The 21,787-nt window shown below is 34.9% G+C and overlaps 2 protein-coding genes and 1 pseudogene across 3 annotated transcripts; all 3 read left to right on the forward strand.

Annotated features, from left to right (window-relative positions):
• Positions 1–1,296: 1,296 nt before the first annotated feature.
• LOC133295393 (ethylene-responsive transcription factor ERF071-like) lies at positions 1,297–2,718 on the forward strand. Its single transcript, XM_061494221.1, has 2 exons — positions 1,297–1,631; positions 1,716–2,718. Exons 1-2 carry the CDS (start codon positions 1,457–1,459, stop codon positions 2,450–2,452), a joined length of 912 nt encoding a protein of 303 aa, XP_061350205.1. The 5' UTR covers positions 1,297–1,456; the 3' UTR covers positions 2,453–2,718.
• Positions 2,719–11,103: 8,385 nt separating this feature from the next.
• Positions 11,104–15,394, forward strand: LOC133295386 (large ribosomal subunit protein eL19x-like; annotated as a pseudogene).
• Positions 15,395–18,191: 2,797 nt separating this feature from the next.
• On the forward strand, positions 18,192–20,390 carry LOC133295384 (large ribosomal subunit protein eL19x). 2 transcript variants are annotated; one of them, XM_061494212.1, is made up of 5 exons: positions 18,192–18,350; positions 18,927–19,049; positions 19,502–19,815; positions 19,969–20,024; positions 20,119–20,390. In XM_061494212.1, the coding sequence occupies exons 1-5, from the start codon at positions 18,239–18,241 to the stop codon at positions 20,141–20,143; spliced, it is 630 nt and encodes a 209-aa protein (XP_061350196.1). In that variant the 5' UTR covers positions 18,192–18,238; the 3' UTR covers positions 20,144–20,390. The 2 variants fall into 2 exon arrangements, with proteins under 2 accessions (XP_061350196.1, XP_061350195.1); XM_061494211.1 differs by having other exon boundaries at positions 19,969–20,033; positions 20,119–20,382.
• The last annotated feature ends 1,397 nt before the right edge of the window (positions 20,391–21,787 follow it).

Consider the following 21,787-nt stretch of genomic DNA (forward strand, 5'->3'; position numbering starts at 1 on the left):
ATTTTATATTTTTTAAAATTATTTATATATTTATTTTCAATAGACTCTCAGTTATAAAAATAAATGTAAGGGATTAACGTTTTTCGAGATAAAATTATTTGATGAAACCAGGGTTTAGAATAGAAAAAAAAAATATTTTAAAAATTTTGATTTCTTATTGTAATTTGTATTTTTTTAAAGAAACATTTTGAATGCGGTAAATATTTTATCTTAATCTATTGAATTTGCGGCTTGTACAGTTTTACTAGGTCCCGAGTGGTCCGAAAAAATCAGCGTTATTAAATCTAATCGGGTATCAACTTTATTAGGGTACTGCATCATTGGTTATATTGATGAATTACTGATTCGACCGGTTGATTTAAAATATATAAATATATATATATAAATAAATAAATGAATATATAAATTTTATTATATTCTCCGTATTTAAAATAAGTTAAACAAAATTTATTAAATAAGTTTAAAAATTTATCAAAAATACTTTTTACAAGTTCATAATGAACAAATAAATGAAAAACATATTATTATTATGTTAATTTAAATTGTAATTCAGAATTCCCACAAGCATATCTCTCAATGACTTTCAAAAGGCCAGATGTTGTGAATTCATTTTCAAATTTATCCATATTAATATGACAAATGTCGCATTCTCTTAATTTATTATTTTACAAATTGCTTTAGTATTGAAAATTGAAGTTTGAGATCATTCTAAAAGAATATACTACTAGCAAATAAAATTAAAAAGTGTTCTACATTTTTATTTTAAGGGAAGATATTCTTAGTACCAAAATTTTCTATTACTAACTTACTACTTATCTAATCACCATTGAATCAAAGAAAAAAAATGCTAAAAAGTTTTTAAAAAAAGAGAAAATATTGATCCATTGATGATTAGATAGGTAATGAGTTGATTGTAAAAAAATTTAATAATAAAAATATCCCTCCTCTTTTATTTTTACAAAATGAAATAATATTGATTTATAGATACAATACTTAAATTGGATCATCGAATTTCAGGTCAATCCGGTCCAGGTCGGATTTCACAATGAAAAAACTACGCCGTCAGACCCTGTAGTCTATAGAGTATAGACTCTAGAGAGAGCTGCTTGCCAGCCACGTAAGTCAGAATTTGGTAAGCAAAAGCAAAAAGTAAAAGCAAAAAATAATTGTCAGTGTGTGCGTAAGTCTTTCTCTAGGAAGGTTCCGGATGCATCTGTCACGCACTCTCCATCCCATTTTTTCCAACTACAAAAGCCCCTCTACCCTTCCAAGTTTATTCACGTCCTGTCAGTTTCAAACACTCCGGAAACAAAAAAAATCTTCCTCGAAAACTTGTCATAAAAATTCTCTCATAGTGATTCAGCACCTACCTCAACTCCAGTCATTTTATATCCTACTCCCAAACCCATTACTCAAGCTGCGCTTATAGTAATCATCATCACCTGAATTAAGCGACATGTGTGGCGGTGCTATCATCGCTGACTTCATCCCTCGCCGTGGAGGTCGCCGCCTCACGGCCTCCGAGCTCTGGCCTAACTCATTCGGTGGTAAGCAGAATGACTCGGACTTCGATTATTCTCAGATGGGTCATCAACAATCACCCACCCCCAAAAGATCCCAACCTTCTACTGGTCAGTGTTCTTTTCTTACTCCTTTTTTCCTTTTGTTTTTTATTTATTTTTTTATTTTTCTGAATGGGGACTTTCTACGAACAGTTAGCGAGCAAGTTGAGAAGCCGGTGAAAAGGCAGAGGAAAAACCTCTACAGAGGGATTCGACAGCGTCCGTGGGGCAAATGGGCGGCGGAGATTCGCGATCCCAGGAAAGGGGTTCGTGTTTGGTTGGGTACCTTCAATACTGCGGAAGAAGCTGCAAGGGCCTATGATCGAGAGGCTCGAAAAATCCGCGGCAAGAAAGCCAAGGTGAATTTTCCAAACGAAGACGACGAGTATTCAATTCAGGTTCGTCATAGTAATCATAATCCACCCCCTCCACTACGATTGCAAAACCCTCCCCTGTTTCAACAACAATACTGTTGCGATCTGAATAATGCCTCTAAAAATCTAAACTTGGAGTTTGGTTATGATCTGAACCAAGCTGGGGCAATTCCTCCCCCTCCCCTTTTGGGTGGTATCAGCACTGATCCAGTTATTGTTTCTGGTGATGAAATTTCTGGGTCAGGGTCAGAGGGTGCTTACTCGACAACTGAGTTCATGGGCTCCAATCAGAATGCGAGCGGTTATTTTAGTGGTGGGGTGAAGATGAATGAGAAAGAAGAACAGGTGATTGAAGCCCAAGCGGAAAAGAATGAAGTGCAGGAGCTATCTGATGAGCTAATGGCATACGAGAACTATATGAAGTTTTATCAGATTCCGTACTATGATGGGCAATCGATGGCGTCGAATAATGTTCAGGAAAGCGTGGTTGGTGAACTCTGGAGCTTCGATGAATGAGTTCGTGTCTTCTTCAACAGTCCTGTGAAAGCTTCTCCCAATTCTCATGGCTAGATCTCTGCATTTTTTGCATTTTATTTTTACCTGGGATGTTAATGGAAATGTAAATTGGGTAGTTGTTTGGGTGGGTAGAATTGGTGCCATGAGTTTCGACTCCCTTTTATTTGTTTGTTTGTTTTTAGAATTTAGGGTCATGGTCTACTTTTATTGAATTGTAATTTTTCTTTTGATGGTATTTTGAACTGTAACTTTAGTTGATGAAATTAACCGTGTATGAATTTATTTATTTATTTGTTGAATTTTATTTATTTAGTATTAGTATAATATTTCATTTCACTAGAGCAAGAATGGCTGCGTGGGGGATTACGGCGTATGCTTTAATATTGGAATTAGAAATATTTTTTGTCCTGATACAAGAAAAATGATGTGATTTTACCAGATCAAATTAACCGTCTAGGAATACCGACTGCAGTTTTTTATTTTTTTATTTTTTGGAAAAATTTGTTGAATTTTATTTAATTAGTATTATTATATTCATTCGCCTCGTTGAATATGGTATGTCGTCTCTGTCCCTAATTCGCGGATGACAAAAAAAGTAAAAAATGCATGAATATGGCAATCATGGCTGCGTAGGGGTTGCGGCGTTGCAACTTGCAAGCCACCAAGCATTGTTGCAAAATCAAATTAGTGTGAATGTTAGGATTCGGTCAATATGATATTAATAATTTGTTTCGTAATTTTTATTAAAGAAGTTTTTCCTAGGTTGATCAAGCGCCGTCAAAAACGATCTTAAAAAAATAAAATTAATCATGTCTCTTTGAGATTACGTTGGTGGATACTGTAGCGGATAACGTAAGATTACTGAATGCCATGACGGTGAGGGGAAGTGGGTATAAAATGGTCAGAATAATGGAAAGTGGGTAAAAATCCAGTAGCGCTGCTGGTTTTGGCTTTGCAAGTTTCAAGTTTGAAGTTTCAACCACGTTTCCCTCTCTCGAAAATAAACAAAACAACAGACGCGGCGCTCAGTGAGTCAGTGGGCGCCAATGGGATTGGATTCAAAAAACTTGTACTTCTGTTTGCTTAGCTGGAGTACCACTGTACTATCGGAATCACGTGCGCGCGGTTGAGACTGTATCCTAAAACGCGTGTTTATTTTCACGAAAACGTGGACCGACATGTTCAAATATAACCACGTTGAGACCGTCTCCCGTGATAATAATTAAAATCGAAATTTTATTTAAAATTTAAAGAAGATAAAAAATTATAAAATCCTAACATAAATAAACATAAAAATATAAAAATGTTTAGAATTTTGATTAAATTACAAAAGCATATATTTAAATCGAGATTTTAACTACATATTCTCCCCCTAATCAAGTTGTGCACTTAGTGACGAACTCAAACAATTTTATTTATGTCTGTACATTTAAAGATGGAGTTCGGTGGCAATGCCCCCAAGAAATTTTTTTTAAAGAAAGTTTTAAATGTATTAAAAAATAAAAGAATATAAATAAAAAAAGAAAAGAAAACTTGAACTTACTACAAAAATAAAGTACCTTTTAGGTCCTCAACAAAAATCACGGGACTCAATATAATTCCTTAGAAAAAAAGTTGATTCGTGATTCCTCTGAATTTCAAAATGACCCATGTTAGCCTTTTTGAGAGATTAATGTAGGTTTTCTTTGAATTTCAGAGGAAACACGATTTCGACTAATCGAGTTTATTTTGGAATTCAGAGGGACTGAGAGTCAATTTAATTTCCTAAGAGAGTACATTGGATCCTGTAACTTTAATTTTTGTTAAGGACTCAAAATAAACTGTCTGTATTTTCTTCCAAAAATTTGTGGTTACACTTGCATACACTTACACCAAAACAGGTCCACCGATGGGTGTGCTAAATGCACTTTCAAACCAAAACCCAACAAAACACAATTGGAGCTTTCATTTTCACCTTTTTTTTTATTTCTTTTTTTTTTTCAATTGAAAGCACGAGCTGTTTTCACGTATTTTTTAACTTGTGATTACATACTAATTTTGATTTGGCTACAAAAACATGGAAGTTTATAGGACCCCACACAAGAACAACCCCTTTTATTTTTTATTACAAAAAAGTGACACGTTGTTTAAAAAAGAAAAAGAAAAGAAGAAGAACGTCAATTGATTAATACTTAGAAATTAGTTTTAGCCTCCATAATTTAAATCCATAAAAGAATAAATTCTGAAAAATAAAATAAAAGTTAATACTAAATAGCTCTCCATTCGTAAGCCTCTAAATTCACAGTGAAATTTAAAAGAAGTGAAAATCCGAAGACTTCACGTGTTAATTTGGATGGGAAATAAAAGAACAGGTCAAAATGATCACCGTTTGAATACGTAATTGTGCAAAGCTATTAAAGGGTAATGTAAGTGTTTTATGTTACGTGACAAAGAAATTAGTTTCCTGCACACACTTTATTTATGGAGCTTGTCTTTTTTTTTTTTTTTTATTTAAAAAATTGTGAGTCCCATAAAATTTATATTCCCAAAAACATTTGTTTCCGTCCAGCTGCATGACAAAAGTAAATCTCGCTATTAAAATAGTTATATCGGAGTTTAAATATAGAGAAATACAACTGTTATATTACAAGAAAATAAAAATAATTTCCTGCTAACCCATAGAAAAATATGTTGGGCTTTTTCTTTTTCTTCCTTTTATTAAAACAACGAGTCTCACATGACATTATGTTTGTAGAAAACTTATCTTCTGTCCTGTCCTAGAACATAAGAAAATATATATTCTTTTTAGAATTGGTGTCATTTATTTTGAATGCGTCTCCTAGGGGTGTCAAAACGGGTTGACACGACACGAATTCGACACGACACGAATACATCAACACTAACACGACACAAATTTTTATTCGTGTCAAAATCTTCAACACTGACACGACACGAATTTTTTGCGGGTTGACACGACACGACACTAATAACACACAAAATAAGGGTCAAAACGGTAATTGACAAAAAAATTAAAAAAAAATGGATCGAAATTAAAAAAAATTTAAAAAATAATAATAAAAATTTAAAAATAAAATAATTTTAAAAAAATACGGGTTGACACGAACACGAATACATCAACACGAACACGACACGAATTTTTTACGTGTCATTTTTTCCCGACACGACACGAATTTTTTTGCGGGTCAACCCGAACACGAATTTTCGTGTCGTGTCGCGGGTCGACCCGCGTGTCAAAACCTATATTGACACCCCTAGCGTCTCCACCCTCAAGTCCAATTGTGCATATTGTCTTCTTAAGTTGAAATACTCTTCCGAGCATCTAGTTATATGCAAGTGTATGCAATTGCAATCATAAACTCTTATGATTAATATTAATAGGGAAAAATGTGTGTCATTTTAAAAGAGGTAAAGTTGTGTCATTTTTAGAGAGAGAAAGAAATAAACAAAAGGAGAGAGAGACTTGACAAAAAAAATAAAGGCGTGGATTCCACCTCTTTATAAGAGTGAAAGGATATAAATTATGTCATTTAAAAGGATAAACATTTTTTCGATATTAATATGAGCTGCAGTTGAAATCATAAACTCTTATGATTAATATTAATATGAGCAAGTGTAGATTGGTCTTTATTAAAAAAACTACATTGAGGTTTACCAACAAAAAAAAACTACATTGAGAACGCTCTTGTCATGCAAGTGTATAAAATGATAGAGAATAGTCTTATCAAATGGAACAAATTAGGGGCGTACAAAATAACTAAAAAATTAAACCAAACCATTAACCGAATCGAACCACCCTTAAAATAATCGGTTTTTAAAAATCCAATTCTTGAACCGAACCGATTTTTAAAGAACCAGTTCATGAACCGAACCGGCTTATAGAACCAGTTTAAGAACCAAACCGTTTTGAACCAAACCTTTTTCAAACCAAATCAAATTGATTTTTATGACTTTATTTTTTAAATTTTTAAATATTTTTCTTTTCAAAATAAGGTCGACCCGAACTGGTTCCGAACCAAACCGAACCGTTTCCAACCGAACCGAACCACTTCCCAACCGAATCAGTTTTGAACCAAACCGAATCATTTTCGAACCGAACCGAACCATTTAAACCAATTCAATTCAATTTTTCAAAAAATTCAGTTCGGTTCGACCCATGCACATCCCTAGAACAAATGACGTAGATCACAACACACATTACTCAAGTACTTTACATGCCTCTGCTTACCTCTCAAAATATAATTATATTAATATCACCAATACTTAAACAGACACATCCGTAAACAATAAGTTAGAAAAATTCCATTCCCCAACAAAATAACATTCTTTTCTTAAATGTATTTTCGCAACCAAAAAAAGAGGATCAAATGCAAAAGATGGATAAAAAATATTAGTTACAGACGATTGCAACAATATTAGCTACAGACCACCTATTACCAACAAAACAAAGGAACAAAGCTTAAAAGCCACCACGAAGGCGAAGGACAAGATGAATGGTTGATTCCTTGTTTATATTATTTTGTTTTTTAATGCATTTAAAAAAAATTAAAAATATATTTTTCGAGGGCGCTGCCACCAATTTCCGACCATTAAGTGTGCAAATATAAATAAAATTTTCTAGGTCCGCCACTTATTTTGGGAATGAATCATTTTATGTATTATTTAATATAATTATGTTTTATGAGAGAATTCTAACTATACAAAAATAGATTGATAATAATAAAAGAAGAGATACAACAAAAATTGCGAAAAAATATTACAAAGTCATCACTATTAATTTATTCAATTATAATTAAAATCTTCTCACATAATATGATCATATTTTTTATTTTTGACATATTGACATAGTCATATTAAATATAACATGAGAGAATTCTTTTTGATTTGATATATGATACATGTTTACATTTTTTAATACCATGGAATGTAAGACAATTCTTACTCACAGTCCTACGCTACATAAAAAGTGATATATGTCCACGGTATATTGGTACATGTTTAGATCTAAGATGGAAATATATGAGAAAACATGTCAGTTTTTAATTGTTAGCAGCAAAGGTATTTAATAAAATATTAAAAATTATAAAACATATATATTCTTCTTGTGTTAGTGTTAGGACAAAATGAAAGTTTTTGTTTACATCACATTAATTGTGCTGAACTTATCTATACAACAAGAAAAAAAATTAAAATATTGTAATTTAAATAAAGAATTATGAATATATAGCTATTTTCATATTACTTATGGATATATTGCAGAATGTCACATCCTAATTGGGTGTGACTAATCACGTCCTCACGCCCCACTCAGGCGTGAGTGCCACGTAGGTCATGCCCTATTTAGGCGTGACCACTCACGCCCAATTCCGGTGTGAGTCGGCCGAGTATTATATCCACTTTGGGCGCGATTGGATCAGTTGTCTTCTATTTAAACCCTTCTTTCCTCCACACTCTTCACAACTCTTCTCCATCATAACTCTTTACTCTTATATACAATCTTACTAGCTTATTCATACTATCTTATTTTGTTTGTTTATATATCTAAAAATGAGTTTACATTCTGATTCTGTTCGTGTTGTTTTATATTATATTGGTAGGAAAATAGAAGGCCGATGTGGTGTAATTTTTGAATGTGAAAAAAGGCCAACATGTATCAAACTTACTCAACAATTGACGAACTGTGTCAAATAAATCGTCAAAAGTTAGCTCTCCAAGGTAACTAATCAACACTCAGGTCAGGACAAGATTATGGCAATGGCAATTTAAACAATACATTCGTTTGCAAGTGGTGAATGATGTAGATGTAGATAATTGATTTGCAAATGACGATGATGTATGAAACTTACTCAACAATTGACGAACTGTATCAAATAAATCGTATCAAACTTTCTCATAAATGTGAAAAAAGGCCAACATGTATCAAACTTACTCAACAATTGACGAATTGTATCAAATAAATCGTCAAAAGTTAGCTCTCCAAGGTAACTAATCAACACTCAGGTCAGGACAAGATTATGGCAATGGCAATTTGAACAATACATTCGTTTGCAAATGGAAGAACTCTTCAACCAGTCAAGGAAAGATTTCTTGGAGTTGTATGAGGTCAACTGATTTCCATTCTCCATATAATGCATCATCATCTGCTGCTCTAGGTTTTAACATTTATGAGAAATATGAAAATGACCCTACCTGGGTTATGGATGACGACTATGATGATGACGATGATGAAAATATCACAATGGTAGAACGTCTTCTAGCCGAGGATGCTAGTGTTTCAGACAATGATAAAGATCGTGATATACCCGTATCTCAAATCCAAGAATATAATGATCGGGGGAGTCTCAAGTCGCGCAACATAATGACATTGGCTCGACTCAATTACCCCAACATTGTGAATGTATATTAGTAAAAAATTCGTAAATGATTTTGTTTGTGTAAATTCTTTTCTTTTTTGCTAGTATTAATTCGTAAAAGCAAGTAATGTTGTCGTTACTTCATTTTGGGATGGAATTCCACATTACATATACATTGATTGGATTCATCGAAGCGAACAAGAATCATGTGCCAAGGGTTCGGTTTCGAGGTTGGGATCGGTACAGGGTTCTTGGCAATTGGGTGATAAGTTGTTTGTGAAGTAGGAATTTACAACCAAAAAAGAGGTGCAAATGGCAATCAGGCGAAACCTCATAAGAGAGTATCAAGAATGTGGCACCCACCCATGTTTAATCTTCTTGGGTCTGTACACTCTCACAACTGTCTAAACAAATGCGCAAGAACCGTAGACCCCCAGCTATATCGCCCAATCTCCTCAAACACCATTCCCGAGCAATGAAAATAATCGACATCCAAAATTGCTACCTCCTAATCTGTCGCATAGGAGCCAACACCCACACATACGCGCAATGTGCGCCCTCGTGAAAATATCTCATGCTCATGATCCCCAACAACCAGACCCTAATAAGCATACAACCGATCAAAGTATGAAATCTGTATATCGCCGCCACCATGGAGCTCACTGGTCAAATGGCTAGCACAAAAAATGCCTCACACACGGCCAACCAATCCTCTGATTTAGACCCGGTAATGACTTAGCAGTCAGTAGGGAATCCCCATATAGCCGCCATATCCTGCAAGGTGATATTATCTCGCTCTGTGTCATGTGTAATGTATGTGTCTTTGGTCTCCACCTTTCAATCAAAGCACTGATAAGGACAATAACAATCTGAAATACATAAGACAATTATCACATCAACTCACTTATTTACAATGACTATATTCGAGCACTATACAATACCATAAACCCTAAAATGCATACCTAAATATGTCGCATGCGTGCGACATGTATAAATTCGGCCTATGTGAGGTAATTAGCGACCACGTCCGGAATATCATTGGGAGCTGGGGCCCCTTGCATTTTACCGTGTCGTGTTTTAGCGAACGGACATGCTTGTCATTCCACATGCACTGTTAAACGTGTGCGCTCTGCGTCCTCCTTCGGAGTACCTCCCACATGTATGGTCCAGGTATGAAATACATGCTGGGATCGATAGGCTCGGCCTCATTATCAGATGACCGAGGAGACTCCGATGATGACGAATCAACCATACTAATATACTATAAAAAATAACAAATTGATTATTTTAATGAATTTATTTTCATATTATATACATGTATAATACAAGAAAAATAAATTCAATTATATATAATTTATATGTCTAATACAACATTTAAAAGAAATTAAAATATAAATAATGTACATGCCTAATATAAGATTTTAAATTAATTAAATTACAAATAATGTTTTTACTAACTTATGCATATATAATAATTCCAAATAAGTGTTCTAGGTCACTAATCATAACCTAAGTCACTATGAATCTCCCAAGTCATAAAAAAATTTATAGGCAACTACCAAATTAATTCCTAAGTCACTAATAAATTCCTAGGTCGCTAACATATTCCTAATTCACTAAAAAATTCCTAAGTCACAAAAAATTTAATAGGTCACTAGTATAACATATATATTGCTATAGTTGAAACATATAGAAAGTAGATATTAAAACTTACTTTATGGATAGAGCTTCGCTGCGCAATTTTCTGAAAAAGATAGAGCTAGAGCACCTGGAGAGAAGTTAAAGATAGGGAGTGAAATGAAAAAAAAAGTATATATAGGCTAACTAGCTCACACTTGTCTTGAGCGTGAGTGGTCATGCCAAAATGGGAAGTGAAGCCCGTGAAACTCATGAATTAGGCATGATTGGTCAGTGGTCACGTCCAATTAGGACGTGAAATCTTACAATATTTTTGTAAATAATATGAAAAAAATTATATATTCGTAATTATTTATTTAAATTATAATATTTTAATTTTTTTTGCCATACAACAAAGATAATGTTTAATCAAGATTTTAAATAAATTAATTTATACACAACGTTTATATGAATCAGTTCTGCAATTTTGAACAGTGGTCGATCATTTGTAGCAAAAGGGCCCATGACATTAACTATTTTCTAAAGTATTTGGGGGTTAGTGAGAAAGATAAAAAGCCCTGCCCAATTGAGATGCAATTTTTGGGCTTCAACATTAACAGAAGGCCCATCAGGGACCTCGAAACTCTATTCTGCCATTGCATTCCGAGGTAGCAGTAGCACACGGGGAGGAGAGAGAGAGAGAGAGAGAGAGAGGAAGATGGTGTCGTTGAAGCTACAGAAGCGGCTAGCCGCAAGCGTGCTCAAGTGCGGCAGAGGCAAGGTTTGGCTTGACCCCAACGAAGTCAATGAAGTCTCTATGGCCAATTCTCGTAAACTCTCTCTCTCATTGACTTGCTTTCGGATAATTTTATGAGATTTAATTTATTTTTCGAACTATTTAATTTCAACTCATGTTAAGTTGTGTCTGATACATGCTCCCGATACTTATGTTTGTGCCTTGTGTTTTGCAGGATAAAACATAAGGAAGTTGGTTAAGGATGGGTTTATTATCAGGAAACCAACTAAGATTCACTCTCGCTCACGTGCTCGTCGAATGAAGGAGGCAAAGAGAAAGGGACGCCACTCTGGATATGGTTGGTATTTATATTTATATTCCCAACCTTACTTTGTTTCATTTATGATGAATTCAAATTCACAAGTTGGACATTACATGTTGTCATATAATAATCCCTAGTAATTTTGTAAGTTTGTGCTTATTTATAGCTTATGGTAGTGGCAAGATTCTGAGTTGCATTCCAATTTGAAAGATCAGTGTGATAATTCTTCAAAATAGTTCAGGGGTGTAATTTATAGATTGCATGGAATTTGTTTTGGTTTTTATTTTCATTTTTAGTTGATATTTTTTTATATATAATTACAAGACTGCCGTTGTTTCCATATTGTTTATTGCATCCAAGATGGTGTGAAGGAAATGGTAAAAGCAAGATTCCCCCCCTCCCAACCCGTCTATTTCCTTTGCAAATTCTTGAAAACTGGAAAAGTGAAATAAGGTGAAATTTTTGTAATTATTAATGAAAACATCAACTGTATGAAACCAGAAAATAAACCAACAATATCTAAATGTTTATGAAACAATGCTATTTGCTGGATGGGCTGAACATGAAATGAATTGTTCTATGGTTCTAGGCGGAAGGCATCGTTTGTTGATTTTAATTGTTTGGTTAAATACAACTAGGTAAGCGGAAGGGTACAAGGGAGGCGAGGCTTCCCACCAAAATTCTTTGGATGAGGAGGATGCGTGTATTCCGACGCTTGCTTCGCAAGTACAGGGAATCAAAGAAGATTGACAAGCACATGTACCATGACATGTACATGAAGGTGAAGGGTAATGTTTTCAAGAACAAGAGAGTCCTAATGGAGAGCATACACAAGTCCAAGGCTGAGAAGGCAAGAGAGAAAACATTATCTGACCAGTTTGAGGCTAAGCGTGCAAAAAGCAAGGCCAACAGAGAGAGGAAAATTGCTAGGAGGGAGGAGCGCTTAGCCCAGGTGAGTTCTCTAGTGCTTTGAGAATCTATTTGTGCGTATACATGCTGAATTTGTATTTTCCATAGCTGTCAAATTGTGAATCATATCTAACACAGTGTGTTGTATGATTCAGAAACACATCAATAAAAAAAACTTAATGATTTATCACCTACACAACATTAAGAAAATACTCAAAAATCTTAAATATCAAATAATACTTAAACTTTTCATATTAATACCATAATGCCATCAAAAGCCAAAAGTGTCAAGTGAACTCGTAAGTCTTAATTCCTTACATGTTCCCACTAAATGATAGTTCATCATAAGTGCACTAGCCCATATATGTTTGTGGACATGGGACGGTAATTATATTTGATATGTAATCTACTGTCAAGATTCAAGAACAGTGCAATGTTCTCAGCTAACATCCTTCTTCCCCTTCTTCTTAGCCTTAGGAGCCATGTCAAGTGATTGCTTGAAGCTTATGCTTTAGAAGACCAAAAACCGAGCAATGGCATATCCAAATAAAGTGTTTATAAAGTAGCGACTGATTGTGTGAAGTCTAAACTTGGTGTCTGAAGAATGAAAACAGAATTATGAAATAGCCAAACAGGATGTGAAGAGTGAGAAAGTGTTTATAAAGTGAGCGACTGATTGTGTGAAGTCTGTTTGAAGAATGAAAACAGAACTATGAAATAGCCAAATAGGGTGTAAAGAGTGAGTGAGTGATTGACAGGGAGAAGCCCCTGTTTCAAAAGAATAAAAACAGAGCAATAGAATAATAAAATTGGGTGAATTCTGTAACATCCCGGGCGCTGACAAAGACGGGGAGTAATCGCCGGTGCGAAAGGGCATGGACAAGGAGCGGCTCCTGGCAGGCTTCCAGCGACGGGGTACGTGAATGAATCGAATCAACACCCGAAAGAGAGGGATTCAAGAGACTGTGCTGGTATGAGACGGTACAATTGGGAATAGCTTATAAGAATTAATTTGTACTACCTATACTAACAAGATGCATCTACTTTTCGGTAGCCCGGAACGGAAGAACTCCATAGTTAAGCGTGCTTGACTTGGGGCAATTCTGGGATGGATGACCTTCTGGGAAGTTTTCCCGGGAAGTGTGCGAGTGAGGACAAAGAACGCTGAAAAATCTCGTGTTAGTGTGTGGGGACAGTCGTTGATCCTTGCAAGTGGCCAGACGTTACAAGTGGTATCAGAACAGGGCCTCTCTTCCAGTACTGTGTGGTTGAAGACGAACCAGGCGGAAGCTGGTGGGCATGTAACATCCTGGGCGCTGACGAGGGCGGAGAGTGATCGCTAGGGGTGTCAATATGGGTTGACACGACACGAATTTGACACGACACGAATTCGACACGACACGAATACATCAACACGAACACGACACGAATTTTCATTCGTGTCAAAATCTTCAACACTGACACGACACGAATTTTTTGCGGGTTGACACGACACGACACGAATAACACGCAAAATAGGGGACAAAACGGTAATTGACAAAAAAAATTAAAAAAATAGAACGAAAATAAATAAAAAAATAAAAAATAATAATAAAAAAATAAAAATAATAATAATTAAAAATAATACGGGTCGACACGAACACGAATTCATAAACACGAACACGACACGAATTTTTTGCGTGTCATTTTTTTCAACACGAACACGACACGAATTTTTTTACGGGTCAACCCGAACACGAATTTTCGTGTCGTGTCGCGGGTCGACCCGCGTGTCAAAACCCATATTGACACCCCTAGTGATCGCTGGTGCAAAAGGGCATGGATAAGGAGCGGCTCCTAACAGGCTTCCAGCGACGGGGGTACATGAATGAATCGAATCAACACCCGAAAGAGAGGGATTCCAGAGACTGTGCCCGTATGGGACGGTACAGTTGGGAATAGCTTATAAGAATTAATTTGTACTACCTATACTAACAAGATGTATCTACTTTTCGGTATCCCGGAACGGAAAAACTCCATAGTTAAGCGTACTTGACTTGGGGCAATTCTGTGATGGGTGACCTTCTGGGAAGTTTTCCCGGGAAGTGTGCGAGTGAAGACAAAGCACGCTGAAAAGTCTCGTGTTAGTGTGTGGGGACAGTCGTTGATCCTTGCAAGTTGCCAAGCGTTACAAATTCAGTTCCTTTTCATTTAACAATTTAATCTCTTTTGACTTTTCAGTTTCTCATATTAGAATTGGTGAAAGAACTGAAAACAAAAAATTAAATTAGCTATTCATATCGATGACACAAAATAATTCCAATTTATGCTTTTATTGCACAATTTAAAGTCATACGTGACATCACATGATATGAATCCCTGACTTGTCGAATTGCAACGAATTGTGTGATCTGTATCACAAAACGTGCTATTCCCACAACTATGATATTTTGTTAGTCAATTTTATGCACTGAGGAGTATGGCACGAAGTTGGTAATGAGGATTTTGAGCCTTTTTCCTTTCTGTAATTTGTTTAGGGTCCGGGAGAGAAGCCATCAACAGCACCAAGTTCTACACCTGCACCAACATCCCAGCCAGCCCAGTGAGTGTTATGTTTATGCTTTTTTGTGCTTGCGCTTCTGCAGCATTACTTTTTTCTCTGTCATGTTTTTTGTGGTCTAAATGAAGGTTTTTTATGCAGAGCACCTAAGAAATCTAAGAAGTGAATCATGTATCCAGAGATTTGTTAGATGTTAGTTCTTTATTTGTGCTGGCATTGTCAGTTACTGTGCTCGAGTAGTTTTGGCCAGTGTCTCTCTTTTTATTAGCGTGGCTTTTATACACAAAAGTAGAAATGCAGAGGATTGAGATGCTACAAGAGTGGAACCTGCCCAAATTCAAAGTAGAAGTGCAGAGCTAACAGGAACTACAGTATAAAAGCTACGCTAATACTTATTTATTTTTTATTTTAGACTTTTAATTCCTGTGTCTACGTATCCAATATTTATTATATGGATCAATGCTACAAATTTTCCATAAAATTTTAATAACGAAGTAAAGCTTCATTGTTGTTGTTGTTGTTGGTGTTCTACTATTTTGGTATGAAGATTCACCTGGTTGATGAAATACTTGTGCTATCCTTTGTTTATTATGTTGCTACTGATCTCACCTTAAGCTAACAATTACAAATTACTTGATTTATGCATTTGCTTGACCCCTGAAACAATTCAACGAGAAAATCAGATGGTATGAGTTGCTATTGTGGAATAACAATGATTATTTTTGTTGAGGTAGTCAGAGGTACTTTGTGGGAACATAGGTTCAAATTTTTTGTGCAACCTTAGTGTTAGGTTCCAATTTTCCGTAATTCATGCAAGTCGTTTACATTTAACTTAAAAAGATTAGGTAAATAGTTTAGACTTCTAGTTAATTCATGTTTTGCGGGCAATTTTTGTATCATATGTGTTCCAGTTACTAATCGTTTTTTTCTTGAGGTAGGTTTTTCCCAGAGTATTTGCAACACGAGGGCTCTTTTAGTAGCATATCAGCTCATCATTTTTTTGTTAACTAACATCTAGGTGCATATATGAAACTTCAGGAGATTGAGGGTTGTTTGAGCTCTGTAGTTGTAATTATAGACAAACTTGAGTTTTGAGCTTTTAAATAAGAATATTAAATTGAGAAGAAGGGGGAGGATGGCCATATATTTTAGCATTGACCCTTAAGAACGAACATTCTTGAGAAATTGTTACTTATACAAGTGTAAAACGCATCAACGCCCAATTTTTTTCTATCGTAAAGGAACCATATTTTATACCCATAAAGCGAGTAGCCGTACATGATCCTAATGAGCTATTCGGCTCGTTTATATATCATATGCTCATGAAGACCATGCAGCTTAAATGGATCTTTCTCATGTAACAGAACATAAGGTAATCGTCTATTAGGGTTATTCAAGCCTTCTAAAATCTACTTATCCACACCGTAACATTTTTATTTTGGGAAAAATATTTGTCCTTTTAATGTATATAATTTTGTGTCATTTTAGATCTTAACCGTTGATTTTTGTCAATCAACAATTAGGATTTATTGAATTTTATTACGAATTAATAATTAATTAATAAATTTAACCTAGTAAATTTTAACCGTTGATTGACGGATATCAATGATTAAGATCTAAAATGATAAAAATTATATTCTTTAAAAGGACAAATATTTTTCCCATTTTATTTTTATATTCTTCATCTTATGCTCGTAACTAATATTTACCATCGATCACTTTCTGAAAAAATTGCAAGTCTAACTACGATTCAATAAATATCTACCTTCCATATGTAAGCATTTTACGATCACGCAATACATCAACCACTTTCACTTCATCCATTTTATTTCAATAAAAAGCATTATACTTGTTTCCTTTGAGCAAAGTACTTTTGAACATATTTTCAATTGAGGAGTGTATACATAAAGAATATCTTTCTAATTTTAAGAAAGTATGCTTTTTTGCATTGCGAATCTTACTAGTTTTTGGATTGTGTTTGATGTTAGATTAGGGAGCTTTAAAACTTATCTAGTTCCATAACCTGGTCTGGCTAATTGGGCTGGTACTGGTTTTGAAAATTAGAATTCTTGTATTCTTTTACTGGTCATAATTATTGACTTTCAAAAAATAAGTGTTTAAAATTAAATTTTATAAAAGTATATAAAAAATAGTACTTTTCTAAGGGCGCGTTTGAAAATGGGGCATGATATATAAAATCAGGGTTGAATGTCTTTCTCTGAGGGGATAAAATTATTTTTTATACATAGTGTATGGAGTTCTTATTTTTCATTTTTCTCTTCTCCTCACATGATTTCACGTGAACCCGTGTATAGAAGATAAAATTTTATAATATCAAAGTTATTAAATCAAGGGATTTATATTTTGGGTTTTATAAGAGTTATGTTGTAGGAAAAGTGATTGTGTTATGTTATAGAGATTCGTTTTGCGTGCTGAAGTTTTGTTTTTTTTTTTTTTGCTGCGGGCCCCACAAAATGTTGTGTGTGTAGGAAACTTTTTATGGTCATGTTAAATGATAGATGATAAACCCTTATATTTTTTATGCAACATAAGAAGTCTTCTCATGTTATATTTACTTTTTAAAATTTGTTTAATTTTTTTTTTAGGTGGGACCTACCTGTATATGCTGCAAAAGTTCTCTTCTTACCTCTTCTTGAAATATAAACCTCTAAAATCAAACCCAATATTGTTGTACTTAGTAAAACGTTGGCACGCAATATAATATTAGTGTAACATGACTAAAATCAAACCCAATATTGTTGTACTTAGAGAAATGTTTCCATCCTCTTATTTTTAAGCTAGAAGCTACTTATAAGCTAAAGCTAAAAAAGAGAATTTAAAAAGAGAAGTTAAAAGCTGTTTGAAAATTACGTAAAATTCTTAGTTTAAAAATTACTTAAAAGTTCAAGAAAATTATCTCTCTCTCTATCACTCTTCGTTTTGAAAAAAAACATACAATTCAAGAAAAATATATAAGAGCTTAAAAAAAAGCTCCTCATAGAAACTTTTTTTCAGCTTTTTTCTTCATTATAAAAAAAAGAGCTTTTTATTATAAGAGCTTTTCTCAAAATCTGTTTGACCTAACTTATGCTTATAAGTAGCTTCTAACTCAAAAAAAGAGAGGATCCAAACAGGTTATTACATTCCCACCCAACAAATGGTCAAATTCAAAATACCTTGCACTCCACGCACAAAATAAAAAAAAAAATTAAAAAAAAAATGCAAACCCTAGGGTTACTAATAGTGGGGGGAGATATAAATTGCCTCGTTCGCGCAATTCCGTCTTGAGAGAGAGAGAGAGAGAGAGAGAGAGATGGTTTCGCTGAAACTTCAGAAGCGGCTTGCTGCTAGCGTGCTCAAGTGCGGTAGAGGCAAGGTTTGGCTTGATCCTAATGAAGTCAATGAAATCTCCATGGCTAATTCTCGTACGCACTTTCTGTTTTATGATCTTTCTTTCAGTCCACCGATGTTGGTTTTGTTTATTTTGCTTTTGAACATGTCTACAACCGTTTGTTTGCGGAGTGTCAGGAACATGAATGTTTTTGTTTCATTTGAACTAGAAAATACAAGTTCTGTATTGTGTAGGATCGGAATCTGATAGTTTTTTTTTTTTTTTTTTTGAGCTTATGTGGTAATTGTAACATATTATTTTGCCCTTGCCCCCTTTAATTCAGATTAATTTGATAGGACTTGTATAACCTGGCTTAATTAATGATATTAGCCCTGCAAATGCGATTATAGCCTCTTATTGTATGCTTCCGCTGGCACTTTAGCTTCCTTCTCAATGAGGGTAGATCGAAATACTTAATAAAATTTAGGGGTTCTCTATGCTCATTTTCAGTGAATTATTAAAAATTAATGAAATTTACATTATTTTTGAAGTGCGGGAGACACTTTTCTCTAGTCATGTATGTTACCAGGCTAGTCATAGTATATATTGTTTTGTTCAATTTATATTGTTTACAAATGAGCTGAATAGCTTGGCTGATTTCCATTTGCAGGCCAAAACGTTAGGAAGTTGGTTAAGGATGGCTTCATTATCAGGAAGCCAACTAAGATTCACTCTCGCTCTCGTGCTCGGCGAATGAAAGAGGCCAAGAGGAAGGGACGCCACTCTGGATACGGTATTGAACTGTTTTTAATCTAAAGTGGGTTTGTGTCGAATGCATTGGTGGTCATTACATATTGGAGCTCTGCATGAAATAAGCATCGATATAAGAAAAAGCCAGCCACCCTGAGACGTATATGTTTCAACAAAAACTAAATACTTTATGATCATAAAGATAATCAGGGATTATGCATGTAGTCCCTGTTAGTTTGTGAGCTGGTGCTTATCTGCTTGTTCAATGTTTTCACTATTTACACATTGTATAATTGACAGGATTCTTCTGAGCTGCATTTTAATTGGAAAGACCAGTATAATAGCTGTGAAAATTAGTTTAGGGTGCGCGAGTTATTATCGATACTAAAAATGTATTTGAAATATTGCTATATGGCTTGACCTGAATTGCTTTATGGTCCTAGCTGAAATGCATTATTTGGTAATTATAAGTTTGCCATTTGCCTAAATAAACAGGTAAGCGGAAGGGAACAAGAGAGGCAAGACTTCCCACCAAAATCCTTTGGATGAGGAGGATGCGTGTCCTCAGACGTTTGCTTCGCAAGTACAGGGAATCAAAGAAGATTGACAAACACATGTACCATGATATGTACATGAAGGTAAAGGGTAATGTCTTCAAGAACAAGCGAGTACTCATGGAGAGCATACACAAGTCCAAGGCTGAGAAGGCAAGAGAGAAGACTCTATCTGACCAGTTTGAAGCCAAGAGGGCAAAGAACAAGGCAAGCAGGGAAAGGAAATTTGCTCGGAGAGAAGAGCGCTTGGCCCAGGTGAGTTCTGTATATTTTTGAGAATCTATTCATACATACGGTGAATTTGTATTTTATTCTCTGCACTTGGCAATTTACAGTGCTGAGAAGAATTGTCACTCAAATTGGTATTAAGAAATTTGACCCTTTCTGCTTTCTCTAAAAAATGTTTAGGGTCCTGGAGAGAAGCCATCTGCAGCACCAAGTGTTCCATCTGCAACAGCGTCCCAGCCAGCCCAGTAAGTATTATTGTGCAGGCTTGTGGTTTCTGTAGCACTTTTTTGTGTGATTATGTTGTGGTCTGAATGAGTGTCTTTTCTGCAGAGCACTAAAGAAAACCAAGAAGTAAGTCACGAATTCAGAGATTGAAAGGATGTTGAATCTTTAATGTGTTTGGCATCCTGAGTGACTGGGCTAATGTAGTTTTGACGAAGTCTTCTGTTTGTTTAGAGCGTGTTAGTTTTATTCGAAATTAAAGTTGTCCATGTACAATGTACATTTTGTTTATTTATTTTTGCCATTTTTGTTATGAAGATGCACATGTTTGCGGAAATACTCGAGTTATCTTTGTTTCAGTTATGAAGTTGTTTGTCTCAATTCCCGAGCCTCCCTCCTTACCCCTCTAATAATTCCTCCATATAATTATGCCAGATGCAAATACGGAATGTCCCGACCTTGATTTACGTGTAATTTTTTAAGGTTTGATGATGAGGGACTCTTGGATAACTTATTGGTATGCTCTTTAATGATCATCCTTGGAAAGTTACTCTCAATGGAGCGTTTGGTAGAAGAGAAATTTTTTTTTACCAGAAATGTAATTACTAGGGATATGGTGGGAAATAAAGTTTGGTAGGAAAATTAAAAAAAAGTTTGTTTGGTTGGTTAAAATTTTACCGGAAAAATTGAGTAGAATTTTGTAAGTCTATGTTTGGTTGAAGGTAAAATATAGGTGTGCAAATATGGTTAAATTACCACAATAACCCTTGATTAAAATAAAATAGGAAAATATGATTTTAGTTTGCTTTAGTTTTTTCAAACATCAGGGTCATTTTGGTCTTTTTGCTTGTAATCCTTTTTGGATTTTCTCATTTATCATCAAATATCATCTTGTAAGTGGTATTATTCAACAGTATTTTTACACACAAAAAGTAAATACTAGGCAAAGCAAAATTTTTTAAAACATGAACATCCAAAAATATCACTTTCATTTGTCTAGCTATCTTTAACAAAATCTTCTACCAAACACACCCAAGAGTAATGTTACCTCTAATGCCCATCATTTGTTTTTCAATTTCTCCCACTTTTCCCTCTAATCCTTAAGATTTTTCTGTATGTTGAAAAATCTTGCGCATTTAGCATCCACACTTGAAAATAGACTACAAAGGTTTATGAATTGCGCAACTGTTACTTGCCAATTGCCACATATTTATACGTGGACTGAAAAAAGTGAATTACATCTTTATAGAAATAAAATCCTCATCAGATTACTAATTTGATGGTGCTAGGGTGGTGTTTCCCGTAATAGGTGCTAGGGTGGTGTTTCCCGTAATAGGAAGGATAGAGGGATGGAATTGCAACATAGATGGCTTCAGGGAGGTCACTTGGCAGCCAGTGGGGGTATGTTTGGGGATGCATCTGGCTCTTGGAAGTTTGCGGTTTTGTCTATGCTTTACGACTTGCTTAGAACTATGGTGTTGTTACTTAGATCTGGGTGGAATCGGAATCGTCATTGGCTGGGAAGCTTCTACAGAAGGTTATGTAGAACTCTCATCGTTGTGCAGCTTCTTTCAAAATCCATCGATCACCTTCGAGGAAGAGAGTGGAATGAGCGGGTTACACATACATTAGGTCTTCATTTCCTAGAAAGTCCTCCCATGGGTAGTGGGAGTTTGCAATTAGAATATCTCGTGTAGTTTTGGGCTTTAGACACCATTATACTCTCCCTAAAGAAAAAAAAGAAAAAGAAAATGAACAAAGCCTAATGATATCAAAG

Source organism: Gastrolobium bilobum, unplaced genomic scaffold, assembly GCF_033153095.1.
Source record: "Gastrolobium bilobum isolate Gb01-03AN ecotype WA unplaced genomic scaffold, APGP_CSIRO_Gbil_v1 utg10243, whole genome shotgun sequence".
Taxonomy (NCBI): domain Eukaryota; kingdom Viridiplantae; phylum Streptophyta; class Magnoliopsida; order Fabales; family Fabaceae; genus Gastrolobium; species Gastrolobium bilobum.

Bases quoted from the DNA above. Each gene is read 5' to 3' on its own strand.
- LOC133295393 (XM_061494221.1), top strand. From the start codon at position 1,457: ATGTGTGGCGGTGCTATCATCGCTGACTTCATCCCTCGCCGTGGAGGT. The intron at 1,632-1,715 runs GTCAGTGTTCTT...TTCTACGAACAG, and splicing joins AAGATCCCAACCTTCTACTG to TTAGCGAGCAAGTTGAGAAG.
- LOC133295384 (XM_061494211.1), top strand. From the start codon at position 18,239: ATGGTTTCGCTGAAACTTCAGAAGCGGCTTGCTGCTAGCGTGCTCAAG. The intron at 18,351-18,926 runs GTACGCACTTTC...TTCCATTTGCAG, and splicing joins AATCTCCATGGCTAATTCTC to GCCAAAACGTTAGGAAGTTG. The intron at 20,034-20,118 runs GTAAGTATTATT...TCTTTTCTGCAG, and splicing joins ACAGCGTCCCAGCCAGCCCA to AGCACTAAAGAAAACCAAGA.